The sequence below is a fragment of the Aspergillus melleus genome (genome assembly GCF_016097325.1).
Source record: "Aspergillus melleus strain CBS 546.65 chromosome Unknown contig2, whole genome shotgun sequence".
Classification (NCBI taxonomy): Eukaryota; Fungi; Ascomycota; class Eurotiomycetes; order Eurotiales; family Aspergillaceae; genus Aspergillus; species Aspergillus melleus.
Window position 1 is genome coordinate 156,080 of NW_025763371.1, and position 22,299 is coordinate 178,378.

At 49.7% G+C, this 22,299-nt stretch overlaps 10 protein-coding genes across 10 annotated transcripts; 5 read left to right on the top strand and 5 right to left on the bottom strand.

The window, feature by feature from the left end:
• Positions 1 to 315: 315 nt before the first annotated feature.
• Positions 316 to 1,966, top strand: LDX57_002891 (MFS transporter; the record flags this gene model as incomplete). The annotated part of the gene is made up of 3 exons (XM_046084537.1): positions 316 to 573; positions 629 to 1,085; positions 1,142 to 1,966. Exons 1-3 carry the CDS (start codon positions 344 to 346, stop codon positions 1,964 to 1,966), a joined length of 1,512 nt encoding a protein of 503 aa, XP_045940500.1. The 5' UTR covers positions 316 to 343.
• Positions 1,967 to 2,472: 506 nt separating this feature from the next.
• LDX57_002892 (acyl--CoA ligase) lies at positions 2,473 to 4,399 on the top strand (the record flags this gene model as incomplete). The annotated part of the gene is made up of 5 exons (XM_046084538.1): positions 2,473 to 2,565; positions 2,625 to 2,762; positions 2,826 to 3,260; positions 3,344 to 3,768; positions 3,850 to 4,399. 5 exons carry the CDS (start codon positions 2,473 to 2,475, stop codon positions 4,397 to 4,399), a joined length of 1,641 nt encoding a protein of 546 aa, XP_045940501.1.
• Positions 4,400 to 4,660: 261 nt separating this feature from the next.
• LDX57_002893 (uncharacterized protein) lies at positions 4,661 to 6,626 on the bottom strand (the record flags this gene model as incomplete). Its single annotated transcript, XM_046084539.1, has 7 exons — positions 4,661 to 4,902; positions 4,980 to 5,040; positions 5,096 to 5,211; positions 5,266 to 5,522; positions 5,575 to 6,189; positions 6,240 to 6,324; positions 6,371 to 6,626. The coding sequence occupies 7 exons, from the start codon at positions 6,624 to 6,626 to the stop codon at positions 4,661 to 4,663; spliced, it is 1,632 nt and encodes a 543-aa protein (XP_045940502.1).
• A 1,155-nt stretch (positions 6,627 to 7,781) lies between these two features.
• Positions 7,782 to 10,321, top strand: LDX57_002894 (Zn(II)2Cys6 transcription factor; the record flags this gene model as incomplete). Its single annotated transcript, XM_046084540.1, has 3 exons — positions 7,782 to 8,019; positions 8,167 to 8,708; positions 8,762 to 10,321. 3 exons carry the CDS (start codon positions 7,782 to 7,784, stop codon positions 10,319 to 10,321), a joined length of 2,340 nt encoding a protein of 779 aa, XP_045940503.1.
• A 471-nt stretch (positions 10,322 to 10,792) lies between these two features.
• LDX57_002895 (uncharacterized protein) lies at positions 10,793 to 12,346 on the bottom strand (the record flags this gene model as incomplete). Its single annotated transcript, XM_046084541.1, has 1 exon — positions 10,793 to 12,346. One exon carries the CDS (start codon positions 12,344 to 12,346, stop codon positions 10,793 to 10,795), a length of 1,554 nt encoding a protein of 517 aa, XP_045940504.1.
• A 450-nt stretch (positions 12,347 to 12,796) lies between these two features.
• On the top strand, positions 12,797 to 14,913 carry LDX57_002896 (glycoside hydrolase family 154 protein; the record flags this gene model as incomplete). Its single annotated transcript, XM_046084542.1, has 2 exons — positions 12,797 to 13,577; positions 13,637 to 14,913. The coding sequence occupies 2 exons, from the start codon at positions 12,797 to 12,799 to the stop codon at positions 14,911 to 14,913; spliced, it is 2,058 nt and encodes a 685-aa protein (XP_045940505.1).
• A 206-nt stretch (positions 14,914 to 15,119) lies between these two features.
• Positions 15,120 to 15,614, top strand: LDX57_002897 (uncharacterized protein; the record flags this gene model as incomplete). The annotated part of the gene is made up of 1 exon (XM_046084543.1): positions 15,120 to 15,614. The coding sequence occupies one exon, from the start codon at positions 15,120 to 15,122 to the stop codon at positions 15,612 to 15,614; it is 495 nt and encodes a 164-aa protein (XP_045940506.1).
• Positions 15,615 to 17,054: 1,440 nt separating this feature from the next.
• Positions 17,055 to 18,333, bottom strand: LDX57_002898 (uncharacterized protein; the record flags this gene model as incomplete). The annotated part of the gene is made up of 6 exons (XM_046084544.1): positions 17,055 to 17,138; positions 17,189 to 17,332; positions 17,393 to 17,590; positions 17,646 to 17,860; positions 17,907 to 18,047; positions 18,096 to 18,333. 6 exons carry the CDS (start codon positions 18,331 to 18,333, stop codon positions 17,055 to 17,057), a joined length of 1,020 nt encoding a protein of 339 aa, XP_045940507.1.
• Positions 18,334 to 20,278: 1,945 nt separating this feature from the next.
• On the bottom strand, positions 20,279 to 20,997 carry LDX57_002899 (uncharacterized protein; the record flags this gene model as incomplete). Its single annotated transcript, XM_046084545.1, has 2 exons — positions 20,279 to 20,757; positions 20,814 to 20,997. The coding sequence occupies 2 exons, from the start codon at positions 20,995 to 20,997 to the stop codon at positions 20,279 to 20,281; spliced, it is 663 nt and encodes a 220-aa protein (XP_045940508.1).
• LDX57_002900 (uncharacterized protein) lies at positions 20,997 to 21,655 on the bottom strand. Its single transcript, XM_046084546.1, has 2 exons — positions 21,406 to 21,655; positions 20,997 to 21,351 (listed from the first exon to the last, which is right to left on the bottom strand). Exons 1-2 carry the CDS (start codon positions 21,579 to 21,581, stop codon positions 21,225 to 21,227), a joined length of 303 nt encoding a protein of 100 aa, XP_045940509.1. The 5' UTR covers positions 21,582 to 21,655; the 3' UTR covers positions 20,997 to 21,224.
• Between the last annotated feature and the right edge of the window lie 644 nt (positions 21,656 to 22,299).

The window sequence follows — 22,299 nt, forward strand, 5'->3', positions numbered from 1 at the left end:
AGCAGCTCGAGAAATTAAAAGGAGCTCAAACAGGTGCGTCGCGCAAGTCCAAGGCTGCTCTAATTATAAAAGGACCCCACGCTACCAAAGTCAGGGGGGCGCATAAACCCCAAGTTGCGCATAAGGCGAGCACAAGTCGGCATAAAAATCTTCGCCGACCGAGGGAAGTGGATCCGGGCACACGGTCTGATTGGACGGTCTGCCTACCCGAGCCGGTCATTCCTGGGTCGCTTGCCCTAAGTTTGGTCGATCGGCGTGTATATATTCTCCGCGTTCGTCAGTCCGGTTAAATTCGATTTCGCAGGAACTGATTTGGTGCTGATTGAACGTCCGGTTCATTGCCATGGCAGAAGTCAAGGATTTGGAAAAGGGCAGCGAGGTCGTCTCTGCGTCCGACGAGGAGCAGACCCTTCCGTCGCAGAACAAGGCGCAGTACGGTTCGGTGAGGGGAAATGCTGCCGATGCAGATCAGGTCGACTGGGATGGGCCCGAGGATGAGGAGAACCCCTTCAACTGGCCGCGATGGAAGAAGATGCGTCAGTTAGTGCTGATGGCCTTTAACACTTTCATCACGTAAGTTCATCCCTTGAATATGTCAAAATTTCGGAAATTGTGCTCATTGGCGCAGTCCTCTCGCCTCATCCATGTTCGCCCCTGGCGTAGCGGACGTGATGCGCGAATTCAAGTCTACCGATACCATGCTAGCATCGTTTGTCGTCTCAATTTACATCCTGGGATACATGGTCGGGCCGTTTCTGATCGCGCCTCTGTCGGAGCTGTACGGCAGAGTGCCGTTGTACCATGCATGCAATGTGTTATTCCTGATCTTCACTATCGCCTGTGCCGTCGCCCAATCCTTGCCGCAGTTGATGGTCTTCCGTCTGTTGGCTGGCATCGCAGGAGTGTGCCCTCTAACTATCGGATCGGGAACGGTGGCAGACATGGTTCCCAAAGAGAAACGAGCCGGAATCATGGCGATCTGGGCGTTGGGTCCCATTATGGGGCCGGTAATCGGGCCTGTTGCGGGAGGGTTTCTGGCCGAAGCGGAGGGATGGCGGTGGGTGTTTTGGGTCATTGCTATCGCTGTTAGTATCTCTTCTTATGATCAGGAGACGCTGAATGATATGTACTGACCGAACAGACCGGAGTCATGACTATCGCATGTATGATTTGCTATCGCGAGTCATATGCGCCCGTCGTGCTGGAACGCAAGGCGGCTCGTCTGCGCAAAGAAACGGGGAACGAAAAACTCCACAGCATCCATTACAAGGGTCGACTTACTCCTGATCTATTCTTGTCCGCTATGGCCCGGCCAATGAAGCTTCTATTCCGCTCCCCGATCGTCTTCATGCTCGCCATGTTCGCCTCTGTCACGTACGGCTACCTGTACCTGATGTTCACGACCATTACCCCCATTTTCGAGAACACGTATGGATTTTCACCGGGCGTTGCTGGACTCTCATACTTGGGATTTGGCATCGGGAGCGTCCTCGGTCTGATCATCTGCGGCATCGTTTCGAATCGCATCGCTGTCGCACACACCGCGCGAGGTTGTTTCACGCCCGAGTCTCGTCTCCCACCCATGCTCGTCGGCTGCTGGGCCATTCCCATCGGATTGTTCTGGTACGGTTGGTCCGCCAAAGCACAAACACACTGGATCGTACCGATCCTCGGCACGGGGGTCTTCGCACTCGGCTTAATGTCCGTGTTTATGTCGGCCAACACATACCTGGTCGACTCGTACTTGCGGTACGCGGCATCCGTGACGGCTGCCAACACTGCCCTGCGGTCGCTCGTCGGCGCTGTCTTGCCTCTTGCAGGACCGTCGATGTATGATGCGTTGGGACTGGGATGGGGCAACTCATTGTTGGCTTTTATTGCGTTGGCCATGTGCGTCTGTCCGCTCCTCTTCTGGCGGTATGGGGCCGCGATTCGGACACATCCACGCTTTCAAGTTCGGCTGTAATCGGCGATAGATCATTCTGCATGTCGGCAGTTCCATTTAGCGTGTAAAAAAGTGATTTCTTCAGTGTCGCCTCGGGGCGGCTTGCATTATATTGCATGGCATTGCATGCGTTTATTTAGGGACCATCGCTTAGTTGATAGAATACGAATTAATGCATTAATACCTAGGGTTAGGTTTTTGACAGGTCATCCAGTACCCGCCAGCCTTCTCAGTCTCAACGATCATTGACTATTCGGTGGGCCCCTAGCTTCACAAGCCCCACGCCAAAGGGGTGATCAGCCCTAGATTCCTGCCAAGATGCGGCCAGCAGCCACCGCGACCGAGTTCCGAGCAGCCGTGGATCATCGGACGAGCGGGGTTTGAATGTCGCTGGTGGAATGTCGTTTCTCTTATATTTATTTATTCATTGATTCATTCATTCATCCATCCATCCATGTCTCTGTTATCTCGGCGGCTCGTTCAAGATATCTTCATTCAATCCCTGACTCCTCCCGGTCATATCCACGATGATATTCGAACCACTAATTCGACACCCAATCCCGTTGACCGACCTCCTCTCCTACATCTTCTCCGACCCCAATTATAATCATGACCAGCCGGTGTGGTATCCCGTCCGTGATTTTGTGGTTGCGGCCGCACTGACTGACCGTCCACGCAGATGTACGTGGACGTGCACGATACGTCGCGCTCAATCTCGTATAACCAGGCTCATGTTATCATCCGTCAATTGATCGCGGGCCTGCGCGCATGGGGTGTCAAGAAGGGTGATTGCGTTGCAATCAATTCGTTCAATGATGTATATCCTCCTTCGATATATCTGACATCCCTGTGAAGCGACAGTATGCTAACCTCATGACAGATTTACTATTGCATGTTTGTCCTGGCCATCATCGGCGCAGGGGGTATCTTCACCGGCACGAACCCCTCTTACACGCCTCTCGAGTTATCGCATCATTTCAAAACGGCAGAGGTGCGATTTGTGATCTCGGAGCCGGAGCTTGTCGGCGCCGTTCAAACCGCCATCAAAGGGTCGCGGATTCCCGACCAGAACGTACGCGTGTTCAATCCCCGCGATCAGCCCATCCCGGAGGGGTTCCGGTCATGGACGGAATTCTTCGAGGCCGGTGAGGCGGACTGGGTATCATTTGACGATGAAAAGGTCTGCACCGAGACGACAGCCGCCCGATTGTTCAGTAGTGGGACGACCGGCCTACCGAAGGCCGTGACTATCACGCATCGGAATCTGATCGCGCAACACGAGGCTGTATTTGTAGTGAATCAGAAACCGCATCAGGTAGCCCATCTCTCTCCCGCTCGCTCGCTCATTCTCTGCCCTTCTGGTGACCGCCATGACCCTTCAGAGCTAATAAAATCAAGATCTCCCGCGTCGTCGCAGTTCCTATCTTCCACGCCGCAGCCGTGCCCTCGGTTCACTTCAGCACTCTCAAGGCCGGCCAACCGACATATATCATGCGTCGGTTCGAACTAGGAGAATTCCTTCGCGCAGTCGAGAAGCACAAAATCACCGATCTGGCCATCGTGCCGCCTATTGCCCTCTCAATCATCATGAACCCCATGTCCCGCGAGCGTCCGTATCTCAAATCGCTGAAATCAGCCGCCTGTGGTGCCGCGCCGCTGGATAAGGTGGCTCAGGCCAAGTTCCAGGCCCTGATGTCGGAGGGCGCGCCGTTCACGCAGGTTTGGGGCATGACCGAGACTTGCTGTGTGGCGACGGTGTTCAAGTATCCGGAGAACGACGACGGGGGTAGTGTCGGACGATTGGTGGCGAATCTAGAAGCGAAGTTCGTTCTCCCCTTCTTCCATTTTGCTTGGTTGTATCCCGTTCAATGACCTGCCTATGAAGCTAATAATAAATTGTCCAGGCTGGTGAACGACAAAAACGAAAATATCTCCGCATTTAACGTCCGGGGCGAACTTTGTGTCCGCGGCCCAACAGTCACACCGGGCTATTTCAACAACGACGCCGCAAACGCCGAATCCTTCGACTCCGACGGGTGGTTCCACACGGGCGATATCGCGTATTGTGACCAGCGCACGCTCAAGTGGTACATCGTCGACCGCAAAAAAGAGCTGATCAAAGTGCGCGGGTTCCAGGTTGCGCCGCCCGAGCTAGAAGCCGTGCTGTTGACCCATCCGCTCATCGTCGACGCGGCCGTGATCGGGCTGCGGGGGGTGGCGCCGGACACGGAGCTGCCGAGGGCATATGTAGTGAAGCGACCGGGGGCTGAGGGCGAGAAGTTGACAAAGGTGCAGGTGAGGGATTATTTGGAGGAGAGATTGGCGAGGTATAAAGCGTTGACTGGCGGGGTGAAATTTGTTGATGCAATTCCGAAGAATGCGAGCGGGAAGATTTTGAAAAAGGTCTTGCGGGAAGACAGTCAAAAGGAGATTGATCGGGGAGTGAAGCTGTAGAAATTCTCATTTGTGTCTCGGTGGGCCTTTTCCTTCGCTAGCGTTGGTGGCTTTAGTTCTCTCTTTTACGTTCGAACGTGGTACCTATCCTGTTATAACACTCCACCATATTTGCTCCAACCTTCCGTGAGCGAGCCATGATTAAGATCATAATCATAATATCAATGTCATTATCTCTTGGTTGGGCATAGATCAAATGACTACCTCGACCCTTTCTTCACTTTCCTCGAAGTTCTTTCAACGTTAACTTAGCCCATTTCACTATTCATCCTCTCGTCTCCTCTTATCATCTGATAGCTCAATATGCTCCACCCCGCCTGACTTACTCTCTAGGTCTTCCTTTCCTCCCAGTTTTGTATTCTCAATTTCATCAGCGTCGCGGGAAACATACGTCCTTCCCAATTTGACGTCTCGCCGCCAAAGGTACTGTCCGAACATGAAGATACTCCACCACATGACGACGAAGATGGTGTTGACGATGAAGCCTTTTCGCCACTTGGGAGCTTTAAATTTACAATATATGTGTCAGTGACGCTCCATTCCAGAAATTGAGGGAATATAGAGGGGAGAATAGCCTTACCTTCAACGACAGGGAAGACAGTGATCGGGTAGAAGCTGAAGAAAATCCAGCCACACGTCATCTAGAATTATGAGTTAGTAAATGATTATCATGATGTAAAGAGCCATCGGCCTCACCATTGCACCAGAGGTAAACGCTCGGGCCTCGGAATCATCTTTCATGACCATATTTACCCACGGAAATAATATCGGTGTCACGCAGGATGTGAATCCGAGGAGGTAGTATGCCGTGACTGTGTCCGAGTCAGTATCGTTGAGCTATTACACGTTAACGAGAAGAAACTTACAGTGTAGTCCAATTGGAATATCCCACACCAGCAGGCAGAGATTGGCAAACAACAAGACGGCTGCCACCACAGACATCACCGCCCAGAACGGATAAACCATGACGAGCGAGGTTGCGAGAATACCCACAACGATCGAAACACATTGCACGCCGGTCGGAATCATGTTGATCTCCGAGACAGTCCAAGTGCCGTACTTGTCTGCGCTGTCTTTCAACCACAGGATCATTTGGCCGGCGACATAAGAAGTGCATTGGAAACTGCAGGGAAGTTAGATACCTTGCGATTTTGATCAACGGGTGGATGGCGCACAAGATATATGTGAAAACCGCAACATAGAAATGCCAGTGCGTAAAAACACGCTTCAGCATCCTTTTCCCAATCTTCCGACTGTCCTTGACCCCCTCGTCGCGCATCCGTGCAACACATAACTTGTGATCAGCGTCGGTCAGCCACCAGACCTTGGGACTGGATGGTAGGCCCGGGAAGAAGAAGAAACTGCCCAAGGCGATAGGAAGACTGATACATCCGTCGATGATGAAAAGCCATCGCCAGCCCGCCATGCCGTGCACGCCGTCGAGCCTCTCGTGCGCCGCAGCCTGGAGATATCCTCCCATAAAAGATCCCAGGTTACTCGAGACGTACCAGACGCCGGCGCGCTTGAACATCTCGTCGCCGCGGTACCAGGAAGACAGAATGTACATGGTTCCGGAGGATACTGGCGTTTCAAGCACACCGAGGAGGAATCGGAGACCGTAGATATCGTGCTCATTGCGGAGACGGCACTGAATAAAGGTGAGGACCGACCAAGAGACTTCTGTTGCGGGGAGGAAGTATCTAGCGAGTTTCGGACGGGAGATAATCATCATAGACGGGATTTCGAAAAGCAGGTAACCGATGTTGTAGAAGGTGCCGAATAGGGAGTATCTAGCTGTGTGTTAGTCAAACGACAACAAGAGATACTCCTGATGACTTACTGATTGCCATTGAGCGCCAAATCCTCCTTCATACCCGACGAATATGCATTGTTAATGTTGACTTGGTCCAACCATTTGATGAAATCTAGGCAGTCAGCGCCCATACACTCATACCTTATTTCCAAACTTACAGGCCAGACAGCACAGCGGCAACAGAACATAATCCAGCTTTCGAAGAAGCCTCCTCTCCTCTTTCGAATAATGACTCGGATACCAATCGAAGAGGTACAGCCAGGCGACCCACAACGATCGGGGTTTCGGTTTATTTGTGGACGAGCTAGCAGCGGGGGTTTTGTTTTCGTCTTCCAACTCCTTCGGGGAATTCAAAGAGTCTTCACGCGCGACCTGATCCTCATTAACCCTGTCTTTCACCGCACTGCCCGTCATTCTGGCGGTCACTTGTCACCGAGCGAGAGCAACCCGTGAGATTGAATGTCGGTGACTGGCAGAGTTGTGGATCAGGAAGGATCTGCCTGGGGCATTCTCGCTATATCTACTACTTGATACACTCTGATCATTTCTATAAAGGCTATTCGCCAAGACCGTGTTGATGACGCTAAACTGGCTTCCCCATGCCCGAAGCCTCAAAGCTCGAGAATGCGGGGAGCTCGGAGCAGTGGACCCGCTCGGAGGATTGGGTGTGGAAGTCCGGGCGATCTTCCCTCCGAGCGTCGAAGGGGGTTCACAACGTGTTTGACTAGGTCCGGTCGTTCGAGCGTGAGAATTATCACATATTAGCAGCTCAATCAATAGATTGTCAGATACTGAAGACTCATCAATAACATTAGCATGCGGCGTTGGGGCGGGGCGTTGTCTTGGAATTGTGAAGTTTTATGGAAGAAAAATATATTCTTTAAAGAGCCTAGGAAAGGCTCATGAGAGGCCTCCTGTAAATGGCCTGATCGCTCATCGCCACTCAGGCTAGTCATACTAAATACGGGCAAAACCATCTGCGATGATCATATTAGTTATGACCAAAGATCAGTTGATAGATGGCTATAGTCGAGCATGAAGAGGTTACAGGCTGTGCTCTGTATAAGGAGGACTGGTAAACAAAGGTACTCGACCTCATGCATCCCAAACTTCCATGATATTTCCATGGACAGGGTAAGAAGCTAATGGTATAATCGACATACATTTATGTGTCATGAGAATAGTAAAGTTTACAACTCTCAAGTACTAACAAGTTCTTACCGTTCGTATTGAAGCCAGAGAGATAAAATTGTGACTCGTGAGCCCCTAGACAATTCTATTACTACTTTCAAGCAGAGATTGCACTTGATGAGCTATCGCTAGTATCAATTTTTGGTAGACTGATATAGCCGTTAAAAGGTTTAAACTCTATCGATGTTTATTTTCATCTACTCCACGCAACCGTTCGACCCCGTGGGGCGAGGGAAACTGCGGGGAGGCTCGGGTTTTCGGAGGATCTCATGCCAGTCGCAGGAAGAAAAGTCGCGGGACAAGCCAGCAACTCCCTCCGACTTGCTTCTTCTTCACCCCGAAATTTGGCATCTCCCACATGAATAATCGGCCCCGGCTATGGAGCAATACAACGACCAAGAATCGTCCGGTCTAGCCGACAACCCGGACAATTCTTCTCAAGCTCCGGAAGTGGGCCATGCATGTAACCCTTGCCGAAGACGCAAACTTCGGTGCTCTAGAGAGCTACCCACCTGTCAGCATTGTCGCAAGTCGGCCTATGAATGTTTGTATGAGGCGAAACGTGCCAAACCTGGCATGAAGGCCGGGGCATTGGATAATCTACACCGAAGACTTGGTGAGTAGTAATGCCCGAATCCAGTCTAGGGCACCATGTTTTCCTGGGAGTTGCGGCTGTGATGAGTTGTTTTTACCCGGCTTCTATTGAGATTCGAGTGGCATGTGCTGCTTGTCAAGCTCTGCGCTGACTGAAATCTGCTCCTAGATGGCCTAGAACGTTCGATCGAAAGACATCAAGCCAAACTGGAAAGCCTGGAAGCCGAGGAGCCGTACCAAGATAGCGATTCAAATGTCAATGCCATCCTGTCATCTCTTGCAACAAGTCTCCAATCTCTGAGTAAGCGGTCGACTCGACGGATTGTTACCCGAGATGACACTGGAGGCCCGGCGAAACGACGTAGGATTAATGACGATACCGATCCTAATCAAGCTTTCACGGCCATCAGTGTTCCACCTTTGCCCGAGGAAACCATCATCAACGCCACTATCGAATCGTACTTTCATCATGTTCATCCTTGGATACCGATTATCCACGAAGCTCGCTTCCGGAGGAGGCTCGATGATGATGATGAGAGGGATAAGCTCCGACTCGTCATACACGCCGTTTTTCTTGCCGCATCCCGCTACTCTGAAACACAGCCCGACGCAGTATCGCAGGAGGATGTCAGAGATTGGATAGTCGCTCAAGCTATGAAGCAGTCATCAGTTGAGGCCTTACAGGCCTTGGTCATTATTGCATACAATGACGTAGGCGCTTCCATAGACTTTTAACGGGCAAGAATAGACGCTTACAGATGCAGATCGGGAATGGAAGGACTGCGCATGCGTGGCCACTTGTCGGTTGCCTATCGCGCATGGTCGAGTACCTCCAGCTGACGGTTGAGCACGATGAACCCACGCAGTCGTCGTTCACCCAGCCATATAATTCGTTGTCCCGGCCAAAGAACTGGACGGAGGCGGAAGAACGACGACGACTGTTTTGGAGCATTTTTGCCCTTGATCGCTTCTGTTCAGTCAGTATGGGGTGGAACACCAGTCTTACGTCCGACGATGTACACCGTCGTCTACCGTGTGATGGCATTACATGGCGTAAAGAGGATCCCGTTGTGACGCCCTATATAGGGATCTGGGATAGATCGGCCGGTCGCATTGGGAATCCGATCGCATTTCTACCTTCACACCCAATGCCCGGTAGGGCAGCCGCAGAAACAGAAGGGGAGGCCGCGTCTGAGACGGCTACATCGCCGGGGGGAGCGACTGCGGCAGTTGACATGACCACGGTCGGAGCATATGCTTATTGTATCGAAGCAACCGAGTCTCTGAGTCGGGTAACGAGCTACTTCCTTCGACAAAAGGTCAATATGCATGATCAGAAGGCATTTGGTGCCTGGCTTACTCGATTCAAAGAGCTTGACCTTCGGCTCGTACACTGGAAGATGCTTCTCCCCCAAAAGTGGGCAATGAACGTAACGCAGCAGACTTCCTCAAGAATGGATCCGAACCTGACGTTGGCCCATTTGACTCACAATGCATCCATGATTCTACTTCATCAGCCGATCGCATTTCCCCTACCGTCGTGGCCCTTCAAGAATCGACTCCCTAGTCTCTGCAGCGTGGATACATGTCAAACGGCGGCAATCGAAGTTGCCTCCATAACGAACCAATATCTGAAGAGTTCAGCAGAAAACTGTCCGCTGAGTAGCCAGTTTGCATTTTGTGTTTTCATCGCGGCTAGAGCGTTGCTATTGTCCTGGCAGCATAGCCCAGCAGGCACCACCGTTGCGTCCGAGTTCTGGACGCTAATTAGCAGCCTTGATATCATGTCCTATCGTTGGACAGGAACATATGGAACCACTGAATTGCAGCATCATAGCCTCTTTGCCAAGTATTCTGGAACACTAAGTGAGCTGCACAGGCGATTCACTCAGGATGATTCCTTCTACATCAATCCGTCTGGATATACCACCGAAATAGTACATTCGACGACAGATGTCCGATCGCCAAGCAACACTCCATTTGGAACTGGTAACACTAGAAGGGTTTCTGTGCAGCATTTCTCCGATACAAGCACCATCGGCCTTCCAACCGATGGACATGTGCCGTCAGGTCCGGTACCAGCAAGAGGTGGAGAGGGGAATATCTCAACGCACGTTCCAGATATGCCACCCCAGGTAGCGGCAAGCATCGGTCCTAATACTTTTGCTCTGCACATGACAAATGCGCTCGAACAGGGTGGAGATGGTGATGATCCGATGGCAATATCGCAGATGTTGCTAGGTCAGCAGTTCACCGACTTAGACCGAGTCATCAGTTTCAACGATGGGATTTTTGGACCTGAATTTGAGGCGCGAAGATGGTGATTAATTGAGCTTTATGTATGATATATCTACTCTCGAACGACGAGAATAACCTAGGATAATGAACGCTTGACACACGTGACCTGTGTATTTTGAATGTAGACGCGCCCAGGAAGCTCCGTCATTTCTACACATATCTCAACACCCAGTCCCTTTTCTACCCGTCACCTTCATCAGAATGGCTTACAAATTCTATCGATATTAGGATACTATCGAGTGTCACCTCATGTGAAAATATCTATAGTGGCACAAGACAGCTCTGGTAACAGTCGTTGCCATGAAACCAACTCATCTTCTATCGGAGGTGTTATCTATTTTCCAAAATACAAATTTAAATTCTTCAGGATGACCAATCCATTTCTCCCCAACACGTGGCTAACGTACATTGAGCAAGAAACCGATCTCACAAGTGCGTCATCCAGAGCAGTATCTATTGAATAGGCGGCATACCTCTAGCGCGACCCTTTGTCGAAGCTATACGAATCCCAAATCAAGTAGCCGGTTACCGAATTCTATCAGATAATAGTCTCCATAAACCAAACCGTGATTCTGGTAGCGTCGTCGCGCATTCTCGTTGTTATTTGCCGTTCCATGTTTCAATATCGCCGCGAAGTTGGAGCCTTGAATGTAATCTTCAACACTGAGCTCGTTGTCGCCAACAAAGTGCGCCGTTTCAGCCAACGAGAGATCGATCGTATCGCGGACGATAGCAATGGCTGCGTCGAGGAAATGTCGAGCGAGAGCCTCCCGGTTGACACCCGTGAGTGATTGGGATAGAATGAGCAAGCCATTCGCAGCAATAACACCTGCTGACGAGTCTCGCAGCGGATCCACGACATCTACTGGAGCATCAAAGTCCCAAAGTGGAACGTGCCGACCTATTTTTCGCGTTGGTTCGCCGGGGAGACTCCTGTCCGTTTCGACCTCCACGCAGGAGGGTGCCGTTTCTAATCTATGGAGAAAATACTCCGCAGCTCCGCATGCCGCGTCCAGAAATGTGGCATCTTTAGTCCACGTGTAGGTCTGAGCGTAGCCAAGGATGGCCCAGGACTGCCCGCGAGCCCAGGTCGACTGATTGTTAAAACCTTGTGCTGTCCATCGCCACTTCAGCGCCCCAGAAGAGGGTTCGATATTGGCTACATGGCATGTTGAGTAGAGTTGCCCTTTATAGCCCCTTCCTTGCACAGCCTCGGGACGGAGATGGGTGTGTAATAGGGTGCGTGCATGCGCTGTCGCCATGTCCGCCAGGGTATTGTCTCCGGTATGAGCAGAGGCGTAATAAAGCAGGTCGAGGTTGCAGAGACTGTCAATGATGACTAGTAAGTTGTCACTCATGTCGGTGACAGTGATCTCTTTCTTGATCAAACAGTCCCAGCTGCGAATAGCACCCGCAGATGGTACGTATCGGGTAGCCAGACTGCAAGCAGCTTGCACTATTGATTGAAGGCTTTTCTCGTTCCCTGTGAGTTCCCACTCTCGCTTCAAAGCAGGCATCACGATAAATCCAATATCGTGCGTATCTGTTCGAAAGGCCATGTCGTGAAGGGGAGTGGCCCATACTTTGGACAGAAAACGAAGTTTGCTGCGGACCTTGTCTACCCCAGGGCAGAGGGCAGATGGCTGGAGTGACATCAGCTGTGGATGCTTGATAGATCGTTCCAACATCGCGAACAAAGATCCAGGGAAAAAGCCACACGTCCAGAAATCGGGCTCACGGAACTCGTACTGGCCTGCGGTCGGTCCATCCTGGGGGACAGTTTCTGGGAATCCGAGAATCTTTCCCGTGTCTATGTCGAAAACATGGGGATCCTCAAAGGCTCTTGATGCAGTGCTAATGATCTTTGCGACAATATTTTGAGAAAACAGCTCTGGTATGTTCGAATGAAGAACGGGTTTCGGGTGACCCTGAAATGCGGCCTCTTCAATATCAGACAAAGATGTATCACTTTCCGATAATTTGTCCTTGGGCGTCAGCGCCAAGTACTCCGAGGAGGATGATATACTCGGGGTGCGCGAAGCTGCAATCATCGTGGATTTTAAGATGCTTTTCGGATGGATGGAGGTATGTGTAGTTCTTGAAACCAGCATACGCCCATTGGATACATAGGCAAGATGCGCCTTACTTATTCGGGGCCCTCAGAAGCCCCGGAAATAGGCACCCACGAATATTATCGAATGCAATACTGTCTCATCATTCACTGTTCGATCATGTACTGTTTTGGATACTATGCTTCCGACAGATCCGACGCCAATCCTCCGCTGTCCGAGCTCTTTACCCCGGCCTGCGAACAACGGCACTAGCGCCTTGGAAGGTCATTCGGGACCGAATCACCCGACCCTGGCCCAGAAAAGCGGAGAAAGTGTGGAGGGCAATCCATAAGCTTCGAGGGGCTCTCTCGTTTTGCGCATGCCATCACGTATCTAATTTGGCATCCCATCGCATGAATAAACGCATGACTGGGACACATTCGCGCCACCATGCCGCCACTGGATGGTTTCTCCGACAATTCAGTCCGATCACGTCCAGATCTTGTTCGAGCCGCCACATCCATCATTTGCGCACTTGAACCATACAAAAGTAAGGGAAAGGCAAGGATAAAGCTCCCAGTCGCAACAGCTGCAGGGTTTGATGATGTCGCAGCACAGTTGGAAGGATTCGCTCGTCCCTTATGGGTGGTTCCGCTGCTCCTAAACGAAGAGATCGAGAATAGCGCCCATCTCGAATCATGGATTCAAGGTTTGGTGACTGGCACTGATCCTGAATCACCGGAATACTGGGGCGAATTAGAGGACGTTGATCAGAGAATGGTAGAAATGGAGTCGATAGCATTTGCGCTTCTAAGTAATGGGAATGCGTTTCTAGGGCCGATGAGTGAGAGAGCAAAAGAAAACCTCGCAAACTGGCTCAGACAGATCAATTCCCGACGCATGCCACAGAACAATTGGCTGTGGTTCCGCATATTTGTGAACATCGCGCTCGTGAAAGTACTAGGGGTGTCGCGTGATGATGTCCAGCATCAAATTGACGCAGACTTCAGAACACTCGACTCCTTTAAAATTGGAGAAGGGTGGTCCAGCGACGGCCTGTGGGGTGACGAGCGCAAGCAGGCGGACTACTATTCTGGGAGTTTTGCGATTCAATTTGCCCAGCTCTTGTACGTCCGATTCGTCGGCGATGAGGATCCCACAAGATGCGAGGAGTACCGTCGTCAAGCGCAAGAGTTTGGCAGTATTTTCTGGAGGTACTTCGACAATGACGGTATGGCTGGTTAATTATTCTAAAATTTAGCAATGTGGAAAGCTAATCATTTTGAGTAGGTGCCGCGATTCCATTCGGTCGCAGCATGACGTATCGCTTTGCATTTGCCGCCTTCTGGTCCGCTATGGCATGTGCAGATGTTCATTTATCAGCAACTTCTGGTAGTATTGGTGTCATCAAGGGGATGCTCTTACGCCATTTGCGTTGGTGGGCCAAGCACACGGAGATCTTCAACTTAGATGGAACACTCAATATCGGGTTCACCTACCCGAACATGTACCTGAGCGAGGCATATAACTCCCCGCAATCAGTCTATTGGTGCTTGAAAACATTCACGGTTCTCATGCTTCCAAAGAGTCATATTTTCTGGACTGTCCCAGAGCTACCCCATCCGCTGGCTCTTTGGTCCCCCTCTCCACAGCCACCGAACCCGGTTCAAGTCGCCTGGCCTCCAAGACACATTCTGTGCAATGCGCCAGAGCACCATTTCCTCCTGTCGTCTGGTCAAATGTCCCGGAAAGCACATAAAGGGCGAGAAGCCAAGTATGGAAAATTTGCATATTCGTCTGCTTTCGGGTTCAGTGTACCAGCCGGGTTTCTGCTCGAACAGCTGGCCCCCGATAGCACGATATGTGCGAGCCACGACGACAGTGAGAGTTGGAAGATGAGATCAGAACCATACAACGAAAGGTTGATAGACGTGAAAGTCAACGGTGCCTTCCAGCAAGAACAAATCATACAAGCCCTAGCCAGTGAATGGCGACCGTGGAAGTACCTTGATCTGTACATCACATCGGTATTAGTTCCACTGGTCGATGCCTTTCCCGGCTGGCATGCTAGAATCCACAGGGTCACATATCAGGAGACCCCGTGGATTGACAATATTCACATTGTTGATAGTGGGTTTGCTCTCGGCGCGGAGACACCAGCCGGTGGCTTCATCACTCCAGAGGTACGGTCAGCTTCAGTCACGGGCGCGGAAGGTTGTCTATTGATTTCGTCTGCCGGCGCAAGTGCAGTTGTCGACTTGAAACCTGAAACAGAACTGGCAGCGATTGATACACAAATAGAAGTCCAGAGCGAGAGTTTCGCGTTGAGGGCGGATCCAAACACGAATCTTATGTCGTCGCGAACACTGATACCCTCGATAAAGCACCATCTAAACCTGAATAGGTCTGAGCGAAACGCAAGACAGGAGGTATGCTTGGTATCGGGCGTGTTTGCCGTGGCAGCATCAGCAGGCTTGGATAAGGACACGATTCGAGGGATGTGGTCAAGACGACCTCGGCTGCGTGTGGAAGTTGTTAGTGATGAAATGAATATCAGCTTACTATAAGTGTTTTGGAATTGATTGCTCAAGACGACTCAGTCTAGGGTGTCAGAATCTCTCGAGCTCGCTCTTGATCGTGAAAGTACCCCGCAAATGTCCAGTTAGGCGCCTAATTAGAATTCTAACCCCATATCGTCTACCTCTGTCACCTTGCCATATCATCATCAAGAGTCCTTATAATCTTCACACATTTTATAATTTCCTTTCTAATCATGCGCAATAAACGCCAAGTCTGGGTATCCCTTCATTCTCGCGGTGCGCTCTCCCTCGGGGCAAATAGAACGCAACTGGGCTACGCCGCATTCCACTGGGGAATCCTCATCAGTCCTAAAGTCTCAACCGGCGCAGACTGCCATGCCTACGACGTAACAGACAGTATTATCCTCGACTCAAATAGCCGAACAAATCTCAACTCGCAGAATGACTGGCGGTTTCGTCACAACCCAAACGACGACCTAGAACGCAACGCAGGTATCCTGGGAATGGTCATGATAGGCAAAGTCCCGAATGACGTTTCGTATGACGAGATTGAGACCCATCTAGCATCTCTTCCGCTTCCGGACAAAGATGCCCAGCCGGCTCAAAACTGCGTGACATGGACGATGGCTGCCATCGGGAAGTTGCAGGGGATCGGGATAAGCAAAATCCTAATGGTTCCTTATTTACAAAAGCTCTTTGTGGACCTGTACCAGGCGGGAGCTAGGTAGATCCATCTTCTGGCTCAAAGTAAGCTCCGAATTGACGTCAATCACCATGAAGTTGTCATAACCTGTCCCAGATCCTGTGCCCAGAACACTATTCGGGCTGGGGCCGGAGAAAGGTGACTCGGCATTTTCTGTCGCATCACTGGCTGATCGGGTATAAGTTGGACAAGACCACTGACTAACGGCAGTGGCGAGTCCCTATGTATATCTCGGCCCATATAGCTTTGTTAATTTAGCGGTTGGAATGATTTTGCTTGATAAAATGACAGAACTCTGCCAACTGCAGACTCCAGAAACGACGGAGGGAAATAAATATCTTGTTGGCAACTCCCGTAGGTCCGCGTTTGAAGGCTGTGCATGTGGTCGGTACAATGCCCCAACGAGAGCCAAATAAACCATTCTAACAGATGGCCGTTGAACGTGTAGGATACCATCAGCTTTTGTTGCCTTCACCGAGTCGACCGTTGTATATTGGGCTTCTGGTGCAAAGGTTTGCCACCCACGCTTCTAATCTTTGCGCACACTCAGCAACTTGATCACTGCAAGCGATCTTTGCTGCTCAGCCTTGCCATACTTGGGATAAGCAAGCTGAACGGTATTGTACAGCTCGCGAAAGGCATGGCAGTGCGTACGTCGGAAATTCATTCCCAAAAGAGAAATTGATAGTTGGAAGGTATGACTCGAGATGCCGAGCGGCCCCTTTGCTAAGACTCTTCTACTGCTCCCCCGAGTTCTTCTAGCAGACATTAGATAGCCTTAACATAATTGCCAACGAGGGTAAGCAGGCACCCAAAGCCGTGAGCCAACAACATAGTTGAAAAAACAAAAAAAAAAACCTATGGAATAGTCCATACGAGATGTACCTACGGAACATTGATTCGGCATTCTCGGTGCCAGTACGTCGGCCCGAACCGAGATAAGACACCCAGAAATCCCGAAGAGGAAACGAACTAGGCAGGAGATCCCGATTGGCCGGTGCGATCGAACATTGGTGCCGAGTAAATTTCATTGATATCTGCAAGTCATTGATGTCTACCTAGAGGTATTTGAAGATCACACAAATAGCTGAGGTCATTACTCAATGTCTCGGTCAGATTCCGTTGAGATTTCCATAGTGTATGCATACTGCCTACGTGGTCTAGATAGATTGGTTACGGAGTAATGGGGTTTTGAGGACCGGTGCCCGGTGTCAGATGCAGATTTTGACATAGGAAGCAATCTTGTGGAGTCGCTAACTGCGTTCAAGCCATCTCTTGGTAAGTTTGGATAGAATCACATAAAAGTATAAGCAGTCTATATACAACCAAACTCTTCATCGCCAAGTCCTCAATGTCCGCGGCTAAACCGTATAGAATAATCCGTAACCAGCATTCAATACACGTTCATGACACTAATTTGACTGATAGTGCAACTTTTTCAGTCATTTGCTGGAGTTTATCTTATTCACGCATTATTATCACATGAAAAGCTGGCGCTACTAGGGTCGTCGTGGATGGCCTTTCCAGACGAATACAAACCAAGGGCGCACTATTCTCGTTAGATCTGACGCAAATCGAAAGAGATCGGAGGTTACTTACCATAATAACCCCAATCAGTATACAGAACATGTTAAGCAAGGTCAAGACAGTCTTTCTCCAAGAGGCGAACCACAGGCCCTTATTCATGAACAGCCAGAAGGCACCGGGAACACCGAAACTAAACCAACTAGCAAAAAGGGCAGTCTAATCATCGTTAGAATCTTAGAGCTACTCAGTAAGAGATATCTAGAGGGGTTGTCTTACCATCAAGCTAAGAAGGTTACTGAACACCGGGATAGCAGACGCAATAATCCATGCAATAATCCACAGGCCAACCGCAATGCCAATCCAAGATCCGATTGCAACGAAGTCTCGCTTCTGCATCCGGTCAGTGCCCGCGAACACCCGGGTATAAATTGATTTGCAGGCTATGTGGCCATTAATGACACCTGCAATGATGATCTGTGGATTTCGATTAACATTCCATTCAGACCGCAGAGAGAGGAAGGAATCTTACAGTTGGTAGTGCAATCCCATATGCGATCTTCGAGAGCAACGGCGAAAGTGATCCCAGCGCTGGAGAGGCAACGCTGTCCCCAGCATAGGTGTATATCACGATCGCTGCGACAAGATATATGGAAATATCGATACATTGAAGCAATGTGAGAGCCTTCGGGAAGTCTCTGGGCTCCTTCAACTCCGCGATGACACTGAAAAACGCATTGTGGCTGGCTACGGGATGTTAGATCATGTCTTGCAGATCAACAATTCAACATACCGTATGATAAAGCGATGTTCAGGGCAGAGGTAAATCCATTGACCAGGTTTGTCTCAACCGTAGCCTTCGCGACTGCTCCGGGGTGCTGGATGGCAACGGCAACCATGGAAATAATGACTGCGCTGAGGATGCTGATGAACGCTACTAAAGTTAGCATCGAGATGGGCCATTCGACATCTAATTACTCACAGGCCAACGATAGCCACGACATATTTTTCATTGTCCGCGGCAATGATAGGAAAAGCGACACGGCAAATCCCGTGATTCCAAAAGCAATGGAGCACGTAGCGTGGTTGGTGAGGGTGTTGAGAGCGACCGTGAATGTCAATATGTGGCTTCCCATCAAGAAGATCAGAAAAAGAATCTGACCAACGAAGAACAACTCTCGACCAAACGGCCCCATCAATACCTCCCCAGCATCGGCCATACTGGTTATATGAGGATATCTCCATTTGAACTGGCCAATAACGTAGCCTGTGTAGGAGGCTAACAAGCCCAAACTAAGCAAGATCACTATAGCAGGAGCAAGGCCTAGCCCTGCTACGGCTCGGGGTAGCGAAAGTACACCAAGGGATATCGTTTCTGCTACTAGAAGAAGGCCGCATTGCCTGCGTAAGGAGTAAGTGTTTCGCTCGAGACTCAGGGGCGAATGCAGGGATATGCCCATACCACCACTTCAGCACTTTGTATCTGACCTCTGCAAATTCTTCATCTCCGAATGCGTCTTGTCTTGGTTGCGTCAAATCCACCTTTTGATCTTCGGCTGCAGTTGTGTCAAACCCCTCCTCTCTAATTTCTCTATGACTCTCGATATCGGCTGGAGGAGGAAGGTCTATTATTTGTGATGGCATATTGTAAGGAATACAAAAGTTTGAATGATGATTCTGAGCTCTTAGAATATATCGAAAGATCAATATCAAGTAATACACAGCGATGTGCAAAAGTCTGTCACGGTGTTCAACTGTCGTGAAAAGATGGCAGATTTGTTGAGCAGCAAAGATAGAAGGCAGAAGGCAGTGGAGATTTGGGGAACCCAAATACGACGGACGGGATGGAGAGGAAGGCCCGCCGTGAGGGGGATGTGGATTCCCACACACCGTAAATGAGGTGGCTTCGAGACTGGTTGGCAATCTTAGTACAAGCACTGCCAGTGTGGACTTTGCTTATCCGTAAGGATCCGCTGAACAAAGATAGGACAACTGTTCTGTAATATTCCAATGATAGCCTATTCTGTAAGGGTTGAAAATGGGTGTGAGCGCAGGCTACAACCTTTCTCCCTAGTTCAACTACATGCACTGGACGCCCATCAAATGGTCGTACAAGTCTTGCATAGTGTTGATCAATATGTCATTCACAATTCATGGGATTTTGATAAACCATACCCCATCTCTACCCCAGGTCCCGCAACCCCAGATTCGTTGATTGTGTAGATACTGTGGATTCTATGAATAATTGAAAATTGTAAATAGCCAATCCTAGGAAAGTAGTTCCGGGTCCTCTGTCGTCCACACTGTCCCTCCCTGGCATAAAATGTCAACATTGCTACTACACCACGTCAGAGCTTACTAACATACAAGATGTGTTTACCACTGAGAGTTATCTACAATTGCAATCACTGCAAATTACTGCTGGGTTTCATTGATAATACGACAGCCTCTTTCACCTCCTAGACGTTACCTAAATGCTATCAATGTTGCCTGGCTTAGGGTTTGGGCTCACCTTCCCCACAATAATCCAAGCTCCCAAGATATCAGAATTATGATAAGAGATATCAATTCTCGGAGTGCCCTTCTATATCGGGAATGTGGCGGTTGCCACAGTCTCGTGGACTTGTGTATCTTTGATAACCCTCAATCTCCAGCAGTAACTCCCGCGGAGTCTCCTGCCGTTTTAGAAGTGGGCCTCCCGTGCACATGGCCACATGTTCATAACACCCTTAAGAAGCTGTTGCGAGTGGCTTTACCAATGAGATCAAAATGCAGAGTTATTTATGAGTCGTATTTGTTCCGGTTTATGTCCAATGATGTACGGAGACCTCCGCGGACTTGTTCATGCACTGTTCAATTCCCATATTCGACATCATACAGTATCTAATGCTCTAAAGTTTGAACCAGAGTATTCCCCAAGTCGGTTTTATTTTCCCCGATTCTCTTTCCCGTGCTGTATCTCTTTATTTTTATTTTGCTTCATTTTATTTCTTTTCATTATTATTTTTTACTTTTTTTCCTAATGACGTGGTACGTCAATTGACATCAGTAGCATCAACCGGTCTCGTTAAGCGAGCATTAAAATGCCTGGCTCAAGATACAAAATCTATTAAAACGTTTAAGAAAAACAAGAATAATGGAACAGCTTATTTTACATCACTTCCTTCAAGCATTAACCCCTCCCATCGAGATAACTGCCTTTCCAATACCACCTCGCCCATCATACACAACTTGACAAGCCTTCCTTACCGCGTCGATATCATCAAACTTGACCACGTTTCCCACAACAGGCCTCAACCCGCCATCCTCGACACACTCCGTCAAAAAGTCGAGATCCTTGCCATTTGGCTCCAACAGCAAATACTCATACTGAACACCATAGCGCCGCGCTTTCCGTCTCCGGTACGCGTCCAACAAGTTCAATGGAATGCGAACATAAATCGGCACGGTGGGCTTGTGTGGCAGACACAGTATATCCCAGTTCTGCATGTCGTTGCCAGACGGAAGGGTGGCGATAGAGATGATGTAGCCATTTGGTCGCATCAAGGGAAGGAATTCCATTGCCTGGCCCACTGTGTCGAAGATGAAGTCTACTGACTTGGGAGGGATGGCCGTGAGGGGATTCGACTTTCTATAGTCGATGACTAGATTTTCACCGTAAGTATCATAGTCACGGAGTGGATGCCAGTGCAGGACTTACTCTCATCAACGACTTTCTCTCCTAACAATTCCGGCACTTTAGGGACTTTGGCTGTGGAAACGGTCGTGATAACCTTTCCGGCCTTGAAGACGTTCTTGGCGAGTTGACACGCATACGAGCCTGTTCCGCTCACTGCTTTATAGTTAGATTCGAAGCCCAAAGTGAAGGGCAGAGACACATACATCCAGCCGGAATAAATACCGTTTTGCCTTTTAGATCGCCATCGTATCTCCGTAGAGCTTGCAGAGCAGTGAGGGCGGCCAGAGGAATTGAAGCTGAGTCTTCGAATGATAATGAAGATGGCTTGAGAGCCAGACATTCTTCTGGGCACCTGGCGTATTCACTCCACGATCCTACGATTATTGAATCAGTCACTGCGAATTACCCCTCGAGTGGGTTAACACCAAAAATTCAAGACGAACCTCGACAGGACCCTGGGAGGCGCGAGTACACTTCATCGCCAACTTTACATCTCGTGACTTCGGAACCAACCTCGGTGACTGTCCCGGCACAGTCGAAGCCAATCGGAGACGGAAAACTAGAACAGGTCAGTCAGTGAACAAAAACACATGATGAGCAAACGGGTACGCACGAGTCCGAAACCACCATTTTCATAGCTCCCCCTGCATACTTGACATCGATCGGATTAATGCTCCCAGCATGAACCTTAATAATGACATCCTTGGGACCTTGAAGCTCCGGCTTAGGGACCTCGAGCATCTGATACCCCGAAGGGGGCGAATAAGCCTGTGTGGCGACGGACCGCATAATTGCAAGATGTTTGCTCCTCAAATTTCTCGTCTGTCAACACGAGTCACGGCCGGAATATATACCATTCGAGCGTCAGTCCTTAGGGCTGAGGAGATCGCCAGAGGCAGTTGTATGATTAATTTGATTATCCAATGAACCCCGTCGGAGCCGGGACAATCAGTCGGGCCGACTAGCGTCGCTCGCGGCACGTCGACTAATCCGAAAAAGGTCGTCGTCAGTCCACTTCGGTGGCAACGACTGCCGGAAACGGCAAGGCTTGCGAGAATGGTGCATCTTCCGAATTGTTTGTCACTTTTTCTACCTTCCATCGAATTCTGTTGTTCCTGATGCCAGTTTGATGTTTCCTATTGATTCTATAGAGCACAAAGCTTGCTCGGATAGATGGATAATTAATTGTTATACTAATGTGTTCACAGTGGGAACATATTTCTTTTAATTGCTAGTCTTGATCGTATGGAATCTATGTACAGAGACATATGAACGCTATGTTGACACAAGCGGCTGTGGATGAGCACAGCGCTTACATTGATGGTCATACACCAGATCTCACAACACCGAATTATCGGCCTATCGGGTATCGCCAGCACATGTCCGTATGTCGGCGCTTAATACACCGCAGCCTCGTCTATCCCCCTTGGCCTAATGGACTAATATTTGGGGAGGTGTCGACAGAAACACCTTGGAATATCAATTTCTTCCTCTCCTTGTCGTGAGA

Coding starts and splice junctions, on each gene's coding strand:
- LDX57_002900 (XM_046084546.1), bottom strand. CDS start 21,581: ATGCGGTCCGTCGCCACACAGGCTTATTCGCCCCCTTCGGGGTATCAG. Junction 21,352..21,405: donor AAAATGGTGGTTTCGGACTC/GTGCGTACCCGT, acceptor GACCTGTTCTAG/TTTTCCGTCTCCGATTGGCT.